This window comes from Gymnogyps californianus, chromosome Z (genome assembly GCF_018139145.2).
Source record: "Gymnogyps californianus isolate 813 chromosome Z, ASM1813914v2, whole genome shotgun sequence".
Classification (NCBI taxonomy): domain Eukaryota; kingdom Metazoa; phylum Chordata; class Aves; order Accipitriformes; family Cathartidae; genus Gymnogyps; species Gymnogyps californianus.
Genome location: NC_059500.1, coordinates 41,098,955 through 41,114,355, shown reverse-complemented (window position 1 = coordinate 41,114,355; position 15,401 = coordinate 41,098,955). Strand labels below are relative to the sequence as shown.

The 15,401-nt window shown below is 42.1% G+C and overlaps 1 protein-coding gene across 1 annotated transcript in view; it reads right to left on the bottom strand.

The window, feature by feature from the left end:
- SLC28A3 (solute carrier family 28 member 3) overlaps nucleotides 1-15,401 on the bottom strand; it is a 46,632-nt gene that overhangs the window by 13,868 nt on the left and 17,363 nt on the right. Inside the window, exons 5-10 of the mRNA XM_050913589.1 lie at nucleotides 13,152-13,341; nucleotides 11,004-11,148; nucleotides 9,194-9,307; nucleotides 7,637-7,714; nucleotides 1,347-1,427; nucleotides 198-278 (exon numbers count right to left, since the gene is read on the bottom strand). Of these exons, the coding sequence (XP_050769546.1) occupies nucleotides 198-278; nucleotides 1,347-1,427; nucleotides 7,637-7,714; nucleotides 9,194-9,307; nucleotides 11,004-11,148; nucleotides 13,152-13,341 (689 nt within the window). The remainder of the gene's footprint in view (nucleotides 1-197; nucleotides 279-1,346; nucleotides 1,428-7,636; nucleotides 7,715-9,193; nucleotides 9,308-11,003; nucleotides 11,149-13,151; nucleotides 13,342-15,401) is intronic.

Below are 15,401 nucleotides of genomic sequence, written 5' to 3'. Positions count from 1 at the left end.
ATGGTCCCCAAAACACACCCCATTGTGCATCACTGCTGACATATGAACGTAATGGAATTCTGGAAATCAACCACCAGTCCTGCTGTCCTGGAGTCCTAGGTTCATATGAAATGATGATTTTTTTTTTACACAGATGCTCGCTGAGCAGCATATATTTCACAATATTCAGTAGCATGTTTTTCTGTGCTCCAACTCACCTGTCCCACAAATATGTTACCTGCAGCTACCAGAGACTCAACAGGAGTTGTCCCCATGAAAATTTGCATTATCCAACCAACCTAAAATGATTAAAAAAGAAAAAAAAAACCACATTGGTCTGCCTATTCCATGCACTTCTTGAATTAATCATGTCAATGTAAGAGTTCTGAGACACCTTACAATATTTCCTGAGTTAATGATTACAGCTTCAAGATAAGGCACATTCATTTAATAGTAGCACATTGAAATAAGCCAGAGGAGGAATAATTTAACAGAACTGAGAGTACCTCAGACTCCTCCTGGGCACTAAATTGTTAAACTAAATGATCAAAGCAGATATTTTGATGTGTTCTTACTACTTATGTAACTGTCCAAAGGGACTTGGATCATATGAAGGGAAAAAATGTGAAATTTAGATCAAGGCTAAAAATGCCTCATAGAAATTTTAGCACACTATTTCAGCTAGGTGAGGTTTGTGGTGCTTATATAACAATTCTGTGAATGAGAAGGACAACGGACTTTTTAAGAGTGTCTTCAAATAAGGTTTATTTGAATTATCCACCATGGAGGAAGGTCTTTTCCCTCATATAAGTTCATTGGGTGGACAGGGCAGGAAGTGGACTTTCTGTGGACTTGCTCTTACCTCAGAGGACACTGGCACTGGACATAGGACCTGACAGAAATGAACACTTGGAGCATGAGGTGAGGAACCAGCCTCTGATCTTATTCTGGGGATCTGTGATAGGAAGGTATATGGAATTGCTACTGCAATGCTTAGAAGAAAGCAGAAATCCACTGTCTGTGATGTAACCTCCATCCTGCACTTTGGGGGCTGGGAGAGGGGCAGGCAGAAAGGAAGATTTAAGCAAGTATGGCATCTGAGGAACGCTAAAGCTAGCCAGGCAAATCTAACAATTACTATGACATTAGCAATAAAACCAGGTTGGGGTGAGGAAAGTGTGCCATGTGATGCCAATTAGGATTTTGCAGTGGTAACATTTGGAACTATTTCCAGGTTAAAAATAAACAACTCTTTTTCATATGGCTACCCCTGAGCAGCTTGGTCAGGGCCAATGCTACAGTTGTCTGCATGTGTTCAAGAACTGTCCCGCACTAGGGAAATTAGTACCTACTGGCAAAATTCATACCTTTCCAATGAGCCACTGCATGAATCCAAGATGGTAAAGCATAGACATTACTGTGCTGAAGAAAACCACAATTGGCAGGACCTGATTTGGAGACACAAAATCATTAACACTTCTAGAGTGGTTTTCCTTTCCTTGATTCCGTAGCCATTTAATTTTTGAAAAAGAGGCTCGTGTTTTTGGAGATACACTTAAAGGTATTGAAAACTCGTCATTAAGTTTACACATGCTGTAAAATTTTTAACCTTATAGACTTGTTGTTTATGTTTGTGCTGGAATGAACTATTTTTCATGTATCTACATAGTTTTCTAACAGGACTGCAATAGTTTTGAAACTGTCCGTTTTAACATGATATGCATTAGTTTACAGCCACGTTTAAGAAGTCAGCTCAAACACTTACTGGGCAATGGCATCTACAAAGACTTGGATATGTATATCTGTAGACTTTGAAAACCATGAACTGAAATGTATATGATGGGACTCTGGTGTAGAATTCAGAGCTTAACTTCTCTGTGTCTGTGTTGAAAAAACACAGTTTAGACTGCTATATAAGCAGAAGTTGAAGAGATTTTGATTGGGATTGTAGCTGACTTGATTTCACAGAATCAAGGGTAGCTTCCTTAGAAAGCCCGTACTGTGTAGCTGCCTTTTAATAACACACTATAGAAAAATCTTCTTTTATTCTGCTCTATTTATAGCATTGATTGTAATGCCAATGTGGAGTAATCAAGAGCTCTGTAACTGTATGCAGAGACAGAATCTGTTTAAAAACAAATTCACAGGTGTATACTTATTAAATACGAGAAGTGAATATATGTCTCTTTCGGTGGAGACTGAAGGAAAAATGTTTTCCTTAAACATATAATTTCAAAGAATTGCATGAATGCTTAACCCACTGTCTGACGGGCTATGAAATGTGTTGTTTTTTCATCCTGAATAAAACTAATATCTCTTGATTCTCAAGTATGTTAAATACACAAGATCTCAGCATTTCTATGCTAGTATATAACAGGAAGAAAAATCCCCCCTCAAAGGTCCAAAATTAGGCAGACAGATTAGTTACGGTTAAAACAGCAGCACTAACACTAGGAAGCTTTTATGTGTGTTCAACTGAGGGCATAATGCATTATAAACAAAAGCAAGGAACAGAATGAAAATGAACAAAACACTTTGTTAGTTCAGACCTTTTCAGTAAATAGAAGCTGTGCCTTCCTAGAGGAGAGTTAGTACTATCAGCAATTTTGATAAAGGTTTGGAAACTCAATTTAGATGATCAGAACATTTCACCGAAAGGAGAGTGTGCAGTTCACAGATACCTTTGTGCTCTTCAACAAGTTAATATGAGGTTGCTTTCTCTAGTTTGATTCTCTGATCCTTTTAGCAATCCTCTAGGGCTGGTTTGCCATGCAGTGACAGCAGAAAGTTTAGTTCAGTAAAAGTAACACCTTTCTCCCCTGCCTCTTCTCTCCTGCCATTTCCCCTCCCTGTTCCTAAGGATGTGCTAGCTGGAAAGACATCTGGCTCCCAGCTGACTCCATACCCTGGCACAATAGGGACCATCACAATGACTGTAGGGAAATGGGTCTGGAGAGGCAGTGGGCAGACAGGCAAATGTCAACTGCGTGTACTGGATCGTAAAAACCATAAGCGAGTGTCCTCCCATCTTTCACTCCAAATGGATGAGAAGAGCTCTCAGGTTTGAGAGCTGTGGTTCGGTTTTAGCTGAAGGAGCGAGAAGACAATGTTCTGCCTACGCTGAGTGACAGCTGGCACCCTTTGGGCTGTTTCTTGTGCACATTCCTCTGAAAATACCTTAGATAACTTTAAAACATGCTTTTCCATTTTTGCGGTTGCAGGCATTTCTGGATGAAGTATTTGTCTTTACAAAACAGGGAATTTGTTTTCCAGTTGTAATCATTTGTGCCTTGACTGCATAAAGAAGTTGGGGACTGTTTTATAACTAAACCCTCCTGCTTAAATCCCCAGTGACTTAATGTGGTACCTATTATGTTATGTCTTCATCAGAAAAGCATAGCAACCATTTATAAGGTAAGTAATTACAATGATTTGTCATGTCCAGGCTAGCTTTTATCTAAGGCATAACAAAATCATGTGGAAAACACTGGCAAATTATTACTCTAAAACAAGCAGAATGTAAATAAGCTACTTGCAACACATTGCATTGCAGCGGGTTTTCAATTGCATTTTCTGCAGAGATAAATGCAATGAAAAGCACTTAAATGAAACAACTAGTTCAACTGAAAAAAAACAGAACTCCTTTACAGAAAGGCTCCCCATGGTGTTAATACACTGAAGGGTTAAGTCAGTGGTTTTGAAACTTGGAAGAGAGGAGAGAACAGCCTCAGGAAAACTCCTGTCCCATGTCTATACGGAGCGGCCACCTCCTCTCCACCAGCCCTGAGAGGAGCTTTGCCTTCACTCTGGGCCCACGTGGGGCTGCACGTTGCAGGTGGGACAAGAGTGGGAAAACTGATGCAGGAGAGTCTTCTCCCACTCCCCAGCCTCTCCTTCCCCCTCTTTGCGGTGCCAAAACCAGCGGAGTAGGTGGCATGGGGTCAATAATGTCAGAAGGCTCCCTCTGAGGGTCTTAGGTCTTGGGTAGCAGGGCATGCGTGTCCGGGCAATTCGTTGATGGCGAAGAGCTGTGCAGGGGCATGGGAGAGGGAGGGGAAAGCTCTGGTGGTGCTCCAGGGTCAGGCACGTGGCGAAGCACCCAGAAGGCGAAGGGAGCCCAGGCTAGGAGCAGGTCTGGGGAGGGTGGAAGGAGCCCAGCCTTGCTGCAGCTGCAGGTACAGGATCTGGGGAGGTGAGGAGGGGAATAGACCTTGAAAACTTTTGTATTTGAGGAGGGGTCTGGAGGGCTACGGGATCGGGGGACAGGCATATGTACATGGAGGCAGGACTGTTAGGAAAAAAGGAGGCACGGGGATGATCCAAGGAGTCTGAGAACAGCTTCCCTCTGTAACTATGGGGCTATCACCCTGTGTGTGTAGGAATATCTGCACAGCAGGGGGAGGTCACAGTGGAACATCAGCCTTAACTGGCAGTGTTTCCTTTGTTGGTTAAATGTGAAATGTATTTGGAAATAAAAGGTCAAAGAGTGCCCTTTGTTTTTTTCAAAAAACATGCACTGATTGCATGAAATTGCTTTTAAGGAAAGAAAAGCTCTTAAAACTCATTCTTCTGTCTCACAGACTCCCAGTTCCCTCTTTCTGCTGTAGTGCCCTTATTCTCTGAGCGCAAGAGCCTGCCTCAAAGATGTGGGTACGCTGAACAGGGTGTAACAAAGAGATTGTCTTCAACTTGCTTCTGCCATTAAAAAATTCACCAGTTTAATTTGGATCTACACACACCATTACAGCCTGTAGGTGGAGACAGTTGTCAACTCTGAGACAAGTGGGGAGAGAACCGCAAAAGGAAATACGACAGTGAAGTCAGATGGACTCAGCTATAGCAGAAACCTACTCCTCAAAAAGGGCTAGCATGTTAACCTGCATGGTTAAACTATTAGAATTATATCTCTCTCTGTGGACAAACTTGTGTGGAAGTTTAGTCTTCAATACGTATAGCTCCTGATACCTACTACATACCCTTAAATAGTCAAGTTTTAACTGATGCATAAATTTAATGAGCACTCTGAAAAATCCCACAACATTTCAATGGAGAATTGGTATCAAAGAGCTCTTTAGAATTACATTTATGTGGCCTACAAATGTTGCAGTTAATGCTTCCCATAATACAACCTCTAAAAAAATAAATTCTTTAATTGGTATTTTTTATAAACTGGGTTATTTCATATTTATTATCAATTCTGCAATATGGTTTGACCTTACTAAAGAGCTACTTTCTGGATCATGGTTATTGCCCATGCTACATGCAGGGCAGGGAGTTGAAATGGTTGGCTGCTCACAACTCCTCTCCCATTTGTGGCTTGACGTTCAGCTTTTTGCTTATGTTCCTTTAAAGGAGAAGTTGCTATTGATGTTTAAGGAACATCCTGGTTTCAGACACTCCTAAAGCCTGACCTTCAAAGCAAAGCTTTTCTCAGGGAGCCATAATCCTCCTGGCATAGAAAGGAAACTACTGATACAACATAAGTCTAATTTCCTGCTTGCTCAGAGCAAACTTTGCCTTTCATACTCAACAGAATAGATGACTGAGTACTAAGAGTTTTTTTCTGACTACTTAAGTACTTGGGTATACTTGTTTATGTGGGCAAGTGTTTTTTTCAGAACTCTGAAACTCTGCATCTGCATACACAAATGTGCATTTAAAATAACCCAGTTTATGCATGCATATGCATGTATTTATGACTAGTTAGTGCTTCCAAGACTATGTGCTCAAAGGCTGCAGTGGGACTGGTCAGAACGCCCAGTGGGTGCACGCAAGGGGTGTGTCTGCTCTGGTAACTGTGTCCATCTAAGCTAGCAGAAAACTGAGGTGTTCCTGCATACTGCTAAGGATGCAGTATGGATACAATTGGGCTCTGACAGTTTTCTATGAAGACATATCCTATCACTTGTCTACTCTCTTTCAAGAGCTAAGCTGAGATCGAGACGTTTCTCTTTTGGAGGGCGCTTTGAAATATCTTGGGGCAACATTTGGACAGCTCAGTGCTACATGCAAACCTCATAAAATATCTGAAAGACACAAAAAAGCACTTTCGACCATCTTAATCTCTACAAAAATGACAAGTGTTTCAAGAGAGAATAGGCTGGCTGTCACTCACTGACGCTGGAAGAGAGAAATCTCTTTCTACAGGAGGAGCAGATGGAGCATGTTTTGGTGTTGCTGTGCACTTGTCTGCCACTCTGTTTACCATATATATTCCTATACCAAGACATATGCAGCTCTGAAAATCAACTAGTGGGTTTTCCTTTCTTGTTTTTCAGTGTGAAAATAACCTACTTGTCCCTGTTATCCTCCTCTAGAAATTCCACGTCTTTTGCTGGCTTACCACACAGAATAAGACTGATGGATGTGTGCATACACAGAAGCAAACTTTTGACTGTCTGGTCCCTAGTTACGGCTTTAGTCAGCGAAGTATTTTGCATCATCATTGAGGCATTAAAAAATCACCTTGAAAATAATATTCATAAGGCATTGTGGACAAACACAGGAAAAATACCATTGGGTGTGGGAATTAAACCATTTCACCCCCAGAATGTGTAATTGTGAATGCAAATTGTCACTTGAGTGCTCAATAGAGTAAAGGTGAGAGGAAACTGGAAAGTGAAACAAAAGGTACAAAAATACTGCAATTAAAATATAATTTATATCTCTTGCTGAAACGCTTAATTTTTCTCCCCTCTAAGATGTTCCGACTATTCTTAGTAGCGGCATACTTTACAGGTAGCATCTTCTTTCTTAAGTAGTGAAGGAGCTAAGTGTGAAGAATATCCAGTTTGGAATATCACTTCCAGAAAAAAAGAAGATAAAAGGTGTGTAAGCCCACGGTCAGGTGTCTGAAATACCAGACAGAAGAATGGTCTCTGAGAAAGTCCTGATACATTTCTCATCGTTGGGTTTTTTTTTTTTTTTGCTTTATATATTCTTGATTCCAGCCTAAGCAGGTATTATGGCATGTTACATACATATTACATGTGGGAGCAAAACCAGACAGGATGCTGGTGTGGATTAGAGAGCACAGAGCACATAAGCTGTATTCCAGCAGCTTCCCAAGAAGGTCTCCTAAGGGAGAGCTGGGAAATCTCCCTGGGATCTTATTGATGTAGTAATAATGTAATGTAATTCTTCCTGCTTATGCATGGCCAGGTTCTACCTCTTCTGCCTGGTATAAGTATACATCTAGGCTTTCCACATCTACAGGGGCAATGTCTGTGAGCCACTGGTCTGCACAGCACTTTAGAATAAAACAGCATAGCATGGTATAGCACCTTTACTTGTGGAGAGGTGGGGAAGATAGGCTGGAGGTAATATTTCTTTCAGTGACCAGGTAGGAGCCTTTTAACCTATTCCTTGTAGAAATATATCCCAAAGTTCTGTCTACTTGTAATATATGTTGTTATAATTAGACTAAGTAAGTGTAGTCTAACTCAGTGTATGGCAGTAAATGAAGGGCCTTCATGTGGGGTTCCCAAATTTTCTATTCGGAGTGTCACACAGTAAGGAATAGTTTACCTCTTAGCTGATTTCTCTGGTCACTCCACTGGTACCACAAGACATACAATAAATTTATTTCCCAGCCATACTGTTCCTTTTTCTGTTGTCTATCATCTGCCACATACAGTATATACAAAACCTGTCTTACCTTAAAAGCAAAGAAATGATCTGTATATTTCTCACCGAACACAAACTTAGCACCTGTGTCAGAGTACTCCAGAAAAGCCTAGGGACAGAAAGCAAAGGAAGTTAGCCATAAGCTCTGGGTCCCTGCCAAAAACTAAGCAAATATTGCTAGTTGTCTTGCAGAGATCTGGTGAGGTCCAAGGAGCTTGTGCTCTGCTCTGTATGGGTCCAGGCTTCCCTGTGTCTGGCTGAACCGAGGGTCTCTGCTCTGCTCTCCCAAGAGTGCAGGCTGCTTCAGAGTATGCAGATAAACAGCAAGGGCATAGGGCACATTTTCCTCCAGTACCCAACACGATAAAGGCCATAAGCTATACTAAAAGAAGAATTTATTTTTTAATCCCAATACTGTGGTGCATTTCTACACTCCCTCTCATGCAAATAAGTGCAATAAACAATACAGTTTAAAATGGAGATTTAATGGCTGAAGTAATGAGTTTTGAAAGGAGTAGCCAAAAGCTAGTCTAAAAAAATCTTCTACTTCTTAATTCTAATACAGTGGTGCATTTTATACTCCTGATGCCAACATATGCAATTAATGATACAGTTTAAAATGGAGATGTGATAGCTAGAGTAATGAGTTATGACAGGAGTGACCCTGAGCCATATGCAGCTAACGAAAGGGGGCACCAGGCTCGCTTCAGTCGGAGATGAAAGGGGAGACTGAGAACCTGGTGACAAAACCCAGATGACTCCCGCTGCTTGCAGATTAGCAGCCAGACAGACGTCAGACCAGTGCCTTTGTTCCCGCGCAGAGACAATACATTCTGCACTGTCTTGTTTTAAATGTGCTTAATTATCTGTACTGTGAAGAACAGCTGTGTGAATAGTATCCCTGGGGTGAAAAGTCTGAATGTCCTTCAGTGGGTACTCTCTGATCTACATTTTGGATTTCTCTTATTTACTACTTTACAGTAATGGACTTTTTAAAAAACTTTGTGCCTGCAGACTGTCTGCAGGGGTACCTACGGATGGATCCTGTCCCCTCTCTAGAGATCCTTTAATGCTCACAGCTGTGGATTTTGCCACCTGTAGTTGAATTCATTTTCTTATATGTCATGAGAACTATGAAATACCCCTGGGCCCAGGACTGTGGGTACTCTGAAGACAACGGTGGTTTTGCCTTGCTAAATCCCAAGGCTTTTTAGCATATCAGGTTTATGGCAAGGGTGTTTTGGAGTTGGGCCAGGTCTAAGAATTTCTATGAGTGCCCTGGCACGGCAGCAGTTTTGCGTTTGGAGGGTGCAAGTTATCATTTCAGCCCAAGGATGGTAAAGCCATTAAGAAACAGGGTCACTCTGGCCATTACGCATCAGCCTGTCCCACATGGTCTTGGATTAACTGGACAAATAAGAAATGAGAAGGTTGAATTCAGGTAGTCAATTACCTTTCTGAGAACCCAGTTTTTCTCAAGAGGGGAAAACATTCAGGGGCAAAGGGACCCTTGAACTTCCTGGCTGTTATGTAAGAGTCTCAAGACAGAAAATGATATAAAAAATAAATTTTTTGCCCAGTAGCTTACCTGGATCTGAATGCCTAGCCAGTTAAATACATCAAACCCCACTTTGGTCCTCAGAATAAGAAGCCCAAGAATAAACTGTATTCCTATTCCTGAAAATACTGGTCTCCAAGCAACCTAGATGGACAGAAAAATAAAAATAAAGAAACTAGTTGTTATTTAAATAAATAATAATTTACTTTAGATGTTTGTTAAAATAATGTAAGGGGCTTGTCTGACTATACTGCAGGATAGGAGCAGCTGCCAAAACAGGTTGTAGGAGACTTGGACCATGAATCACCTCTCCTAATTTAAGAGCTTTGCAATGTGGATGTCTCCATCTGAGCTAGCTGCTGAAAGCCTGGCTAGGTAAGTATGGACATGCCCATTTCACCATCACAGACTGCAAGCAGTAGGAAAAGGAGAGATAGTTCTTCCTGTGCTACAGTTTATAGATGAAACAGACATACATAAGGGCAGCAGACATGATTCTTTTTTTTTTTTTTTTTTAACTGGAATGGAAACATTAAAAAAAAAAAGTAACCAAGCATGCGGATTCTTCACATATCTGAACTGGGAGTAAGGAGATTTTGCTACAGGGTTTTTTGTGTGCTTTTGTAATTTCAACTCTGTTTCTGTTCCCCAGCTTTAAAGAGCTCTGATACTTGAGAAATCTTGTGAGAACACAACTACTCACAGTTAGATATTGCGACTCATGACATAAAGGCAGTTGTAGGAAAAACTGTGGCTGCCTGTGACCAGTCCCTCTTCACTACACTGCAGATTTCTGCCCTGCTGCATCAGAAAACATCTCTGTTTTGTGAAAATTGCATCTGATTATTTACAAGGCAAAGAGCTGAGATGGCACTCTCTAATTTATTCAGATGATATTTGAGTAAACACAAGCCAATTAGGTGTAATGAGGACCTATGGGACAGCACAAAGCATTTGGAGTACATGAGTTTTCACCTCAGTTGGAGACAGCAGCCATTGCAAAGGATGGGGAGTGGCAGGTCCATTAGTCCCTGCTGAGGGGACTTTTTCTGTTAAGAAAGTCTCAGCATTGATGCAGGAGTGTTGAAAAAGTGTTGGTGAAACTTGGTGACCTGGACAACGCATTAATATATGAGTGATGAAAGCATGCGCTGTACGCTAGGCATGCACACAGGGGTAAAAGCTGAGGTGGGAGTTGTGGTGGCTGAAGTAACCCCTTTGTAATATCACAGCAGTACATTGTCCTGTATATCACAGAGTGGACATCTCAGCTGGAAAATTAAAATAAATGGCATTGACAAGCCTATGGGGGTGGGTTAATGAAAAGCGAGGACCTCAGCTTGGCCTCAGCTGCTGCATTTGCACTGGGAATCAAACTTGTGAGGGATTAAGAGCCACATGAGGGAAGCACGTCTCCAGTTCCACATGATCTGTGTTGATGTGATGACAGTGTCCTCAAATAAGTGCCTGTGATGTCCTGAGGACTGTGGTGAGCCTCCTGTGGGTGGAAAGCATGGAGCAGGCCTGCCTCAGCTTGCACTGATGCTCCAGGACCAAATATGTTCCAATCTGCATCAGGGCTGGAACAAAGGATGGGCAGTGGCCTCCCAAAATAGTGAAAGCCAGATGCTGGTACAGCCCCACACATGCTCCCCAAGATGTTGGAGCAAAATTACTTTCCTCGGAAACTAAATACATCACTGGGTTTTGGCAAGCCTAAATTTTGACATTCACGGGTTTTCTGTTACTCTTACTGAACTTGGTGCTAGGGTAGGGGAATAGCTTTTGACACATTGAACAAAAAAAACCCCAAAAGATCCAACATGGACTAAATACTCACTCTGGTTGGATATTTGGAAAAGATAAACATCAAGAGAACATACATCACAAGCCCACCAAAGGAGATCAGCTGGTGGGATCCCTGTTTTGCTGTGTCAAAGATGAGCCAGCAGATGATAGTTATAATAAGAGCTGCACACAACACCCTAGGAAAAAAAAAGTGTCAGGCATGACATCCTGAAGAAGACCAGATATTCCTTCCTCTTCCCCTCCCCACAACATTTACATCTCTGCCTGTGAATAAACACTCTGAGCAATGTATTAAGCTGAAACGTGTAGCTCTACACAAGCAGGAACGTCCCTTTGCTGATGCACCTCTGACAACAACATCCCTTGGTGGCATCCAGAAGATATGTCCTCCAACCATGTCCCCAAAGTCAGAGTGTGGAGGAAACCCAATAAAGCACGAGTTACTCTTGTCTGGGTGTTATTTCTATCAAATGAAGTGTGAGAATATACCCTCCTTTCTCACTCCATCCTCCTTTTCCTTTCCTGTCTTCTTTATTGAATTTTTTCTTAGCTCTGGGCAAGACAGGCTATGTTTTTTATGAAGTGCACTGTGCTGTTTAACTGGTGCGCCTATGAAACACACACTATTGAGGAGCAGGTTATGAACTGTTTATTTCTTTGTAACCAGCTGTAGTCTGTTCAGAAAAATAACTTTTAATCACAACAATTTTAGCTATCTCAGAAACAATGAAAAGAGCCATGTGTACATCTGTGTTCAGTGTTTCTATGGTCCCCACTATCACAGAACCACATTCAGCTTGCATATTGAAGGTAATTATCACAACAGCCTGAGAGGCAAGGAAATACATCATGCCATTTACAGAGGGAAAAACTAAACATAGTCCCAGTTGTTTAATGTTACTTGTATTTGACATTTGTTTACCTCCCACTGATTTCAGTGGTATCTAGATACCTAAATTCCATTTTTAGACCTGGATCAAAAATATTGCAGGCCAACTCCACAAAATGGCTTGGCCATTGCAACGCTGAATAACGCTTTCTACACGTGAGAGACTTTCTGTCTCTTGGAGGAATCCATGACCTACAGTTAAGCACTTAATCTGTGATATGTACAATTTAAGGATTGCAGCCCAGGTAATACAGCACTTACTGCCCCTGGCTTGTTCCATCTGCTCATCAGGGCTCTCCTGTCCTGTTTGCTCCTTTCCCCAAAGAGGCTGCCAGATCATCTCATGGAGGTGCCTGTGTGTGACTGCTCTCTAATGTCACTCCTGAGCAGAAGGACCACAATCTTTACAGTATCTTTCTTAGAAATTCCTGCTCCTGCGGCAAAACCATTTCAAAATCTTAAGAATAGGTTGGGACATTTTCCTGAACCCAGAATGACTCCTCCTTAGAGCTCGTTCTCTCTCAGATAGAAGGTGACCTAGCTGAGGCAGAAGGCAGCTGGCCAATTTCCTTTTCCTTTTTAATGAGATTTCATTTGGTCTTTTCTTTGGTCTACGAGCCTCCTTTGGCTCCCCATTTTTGCAGGAATAACTTAAATATTCCTGATAACTGCTCAGGAATACTTAGAATAAGTATCTACCAGATCTAAGTATCTACCATTTATCTACTAGACCAATGTCTACCATCCCACTTAAGGCTGTACGATCTTATTATGACACTAAATGTGGCTGGCATGTTTTGATTCCTGAAGGTCAAGTAAAAATTGCTATGGGGATATGTGAAAAAGTAGTGTCTAGATAACATACTTCCGTGTTTAGCAGTTTGCGTATGTTAGAGTTAAGGTTTTTACGAATCTCACAGCTCTCTGAACAAGTGACACTGAGGCACTTTCTGGCTTGCAGAATGAATGCAGAAGGCTACAACACCTGAACTTCTGTGAACATGTTCTCTTGCAACCACAAACTTGTCCTATCTCAATTTGAGGAATTTTTTTACACTTTCTGTCAAGATTTTTGATACCTAGCTACTGTATTGCAAACTTAAAGGTGTGCCTGACATCTATAAACTGGAAAATACTGAATTATTCTCTATGTATTCTTTGATCTTATTGCAATTTGTATGATTGATCCATCTCCCTGTGCTTATGGAGGTGTCAGCTGAAATAAAACTATAGGGGTAAATTGACTAATGCTCTGTCCTTCTGCATAAATAGGTAGTAATTCATATTTACCATTTCAGCCAAAACCACTGTTTCTCCAAATATCTTTCTCCAGGGGAAAAGAATGCAGCAATTCTGTCTTCATACTTAGCTATTAAAAAATCCCAGCAGATGAAGAACATGGCAAGGACAGTGATGATAAAGAGTGGCAAGGCTCTCTGAAAATTCAAGCTGCAGGCTGCAATAACTACTGCCAAGTATGCTGTCACAGAAACAAGAATATACATGTCAGTTAGCTTAGTCTTTTTAAAAACAATCAAATCTTAAATTTAAAGGATGTGGTTAAAGTCAGGCCTGTGTTTATCTCTTAAGTGCTTTTCTGACTCTTGGCCTAAATACTGAAAAACCTTGCTTTCATAGATAGTGCTGTTACTTACAGTATGCTCATTGATATGAAAGGTGGCTTTCATCCTGTCAAAGCAGGCTATATGCTTTGGTCAAGCCAAGTTCATATCAAACATTTTAATAATTTGGGAAAATTAAACACGTCTACAGAACTGCTTTTTCTTGTGTAAAAACTGTGAATCAAGAACAATGGGTCTTGTTCCTTCTTTCACAGGAGGATGAGTTTATCCAACAAAACTAGAAGAAACACTTAGAAACATTTGTCAAGTGCCTGACTTGATGGCCCTCTCAAGTAATTGAGAAGCTTAGAAGTAGCTTATTTTGTAAAGTAGCTGTGAAATGATTTGTCATTTGGCAGACTCATTGCTAATATGTGCTGGCCAATAAAATATTCAGTTCTTGAAAACAATAATCTGATTTTTGTCTATGGCAAATAAGGAAGAACTACTGATTTTTGTAAGGCAAGTTGTTTTTTATGGAATTAACATATGAAACCCTGACATATCCTTAGAACTCACTCATTTTCTTGAGCCAGGATATGTCTGTACTATGACAAAGCAAGACGAGCCGATGCTAGGAGGGCAGGATATTCAGCAGGCAAGTGGCCCTTTTTTAACCACTTTATGGTATGCTGATGCCTATCACACAGACATATTTTAGGTCTATGTGTTCTCAGTGTTCCAGTAGGAGGATCTCAAAAAGAAACTTGGTGAAGTGGAAGGAAACAAACCAGCCTACTGGCTAATTAAGAAAGGGACACAGAATATCTGAATAACTCTGCAGTGCATGCTGACATAAAACACATTTCCTCTAGCAAACATTTGCTGTGGATATCGAGTGATATGGGTCTGAACAGAAAACTTCCATTTCTAGCCTGCTGTGCTGGGTTTGTGCAGTGAGGAAGGGGCTACAGGGGTGGCTCCTGTGAGAAGCTGCTAGAAGCTTCCCTGGCTCCAACCCGGACCTACCTCAGGCCAAGGCCGAGCCCATCAGCAACGGTAGTGGTGCCTCTGTGACAGCACATTTAAGAAGGGGGAAAAAAAAACAAACCTCCTGAGGTGGTGTGAGAGTAACATGGAGGATGAAGAAGAAGAGGAGGAGGAGCAGGAGCAGCAGCAGCTACAGTAAAGAGAGCAGGAGAGGAAAAAGAAGATGGCAGAAGAAGAGGAGCTCCAGTGAGGAGTGGGATGCGAGAGAAACAACCATGCACACACCGAGATCAGTGAAGATGGAGGAGAGGGAGGAGGTGCTCCGGAGCAGAGATTCCCCTGCAGCCCGTGGTGAGACGGCAGGCTGTGCCCCTGCAGCCCATGGAGGTTAACAGCAGAGCAGAGATTCCCCTGCAGCCCGTGCAGGACCCCGCGCCAGCGCAGGTGGCTGGGCCCAGAAAAGGCCGTGACTCTGTGGTGGAGCCCACGCTGGAGCAGTTTATGGAGGGCTGCAGTGTGTGGAAAGGACCTGAGTTGGAGAAAATCATGGGGCGCTGACCCGCGAGAGGGACCCTGCGCTGGAGCAGGGGAAGAGTGTGAGGAGCCCTCCCCCTGAGGAGGAAGGAGCGGCAGAGACAGCGTGTGATGAACTGACCGCAACCCCCATTCCTGCCCCCTGCGCTGCTGGGGGGAAGGAGGTAGAGGTATCGGGAGCAAAGCTGGGCCCAGGAAGAAGGGAGGGGTGGGGGGAAGGTGTGTTTTTAAGATACGATTCTATTTCTCATCATCCTACTCTGATTTGGTTGTTAACAAATTAAATTGGTTTGTTTTTCCCCAAAATCGAGTCTGTTTTGCCTGTGACCATAAGTGGTGAGTGATCCCTCCCTGTCCTTGTCTCGACCCACGAGCTTTTTTTTGCTGTATTTTCTCTTCCCCATCCTAGCTGGGGGGGAGGCGTGAGTGAGCGGCTGCGTGGTGCTTTGTGGCC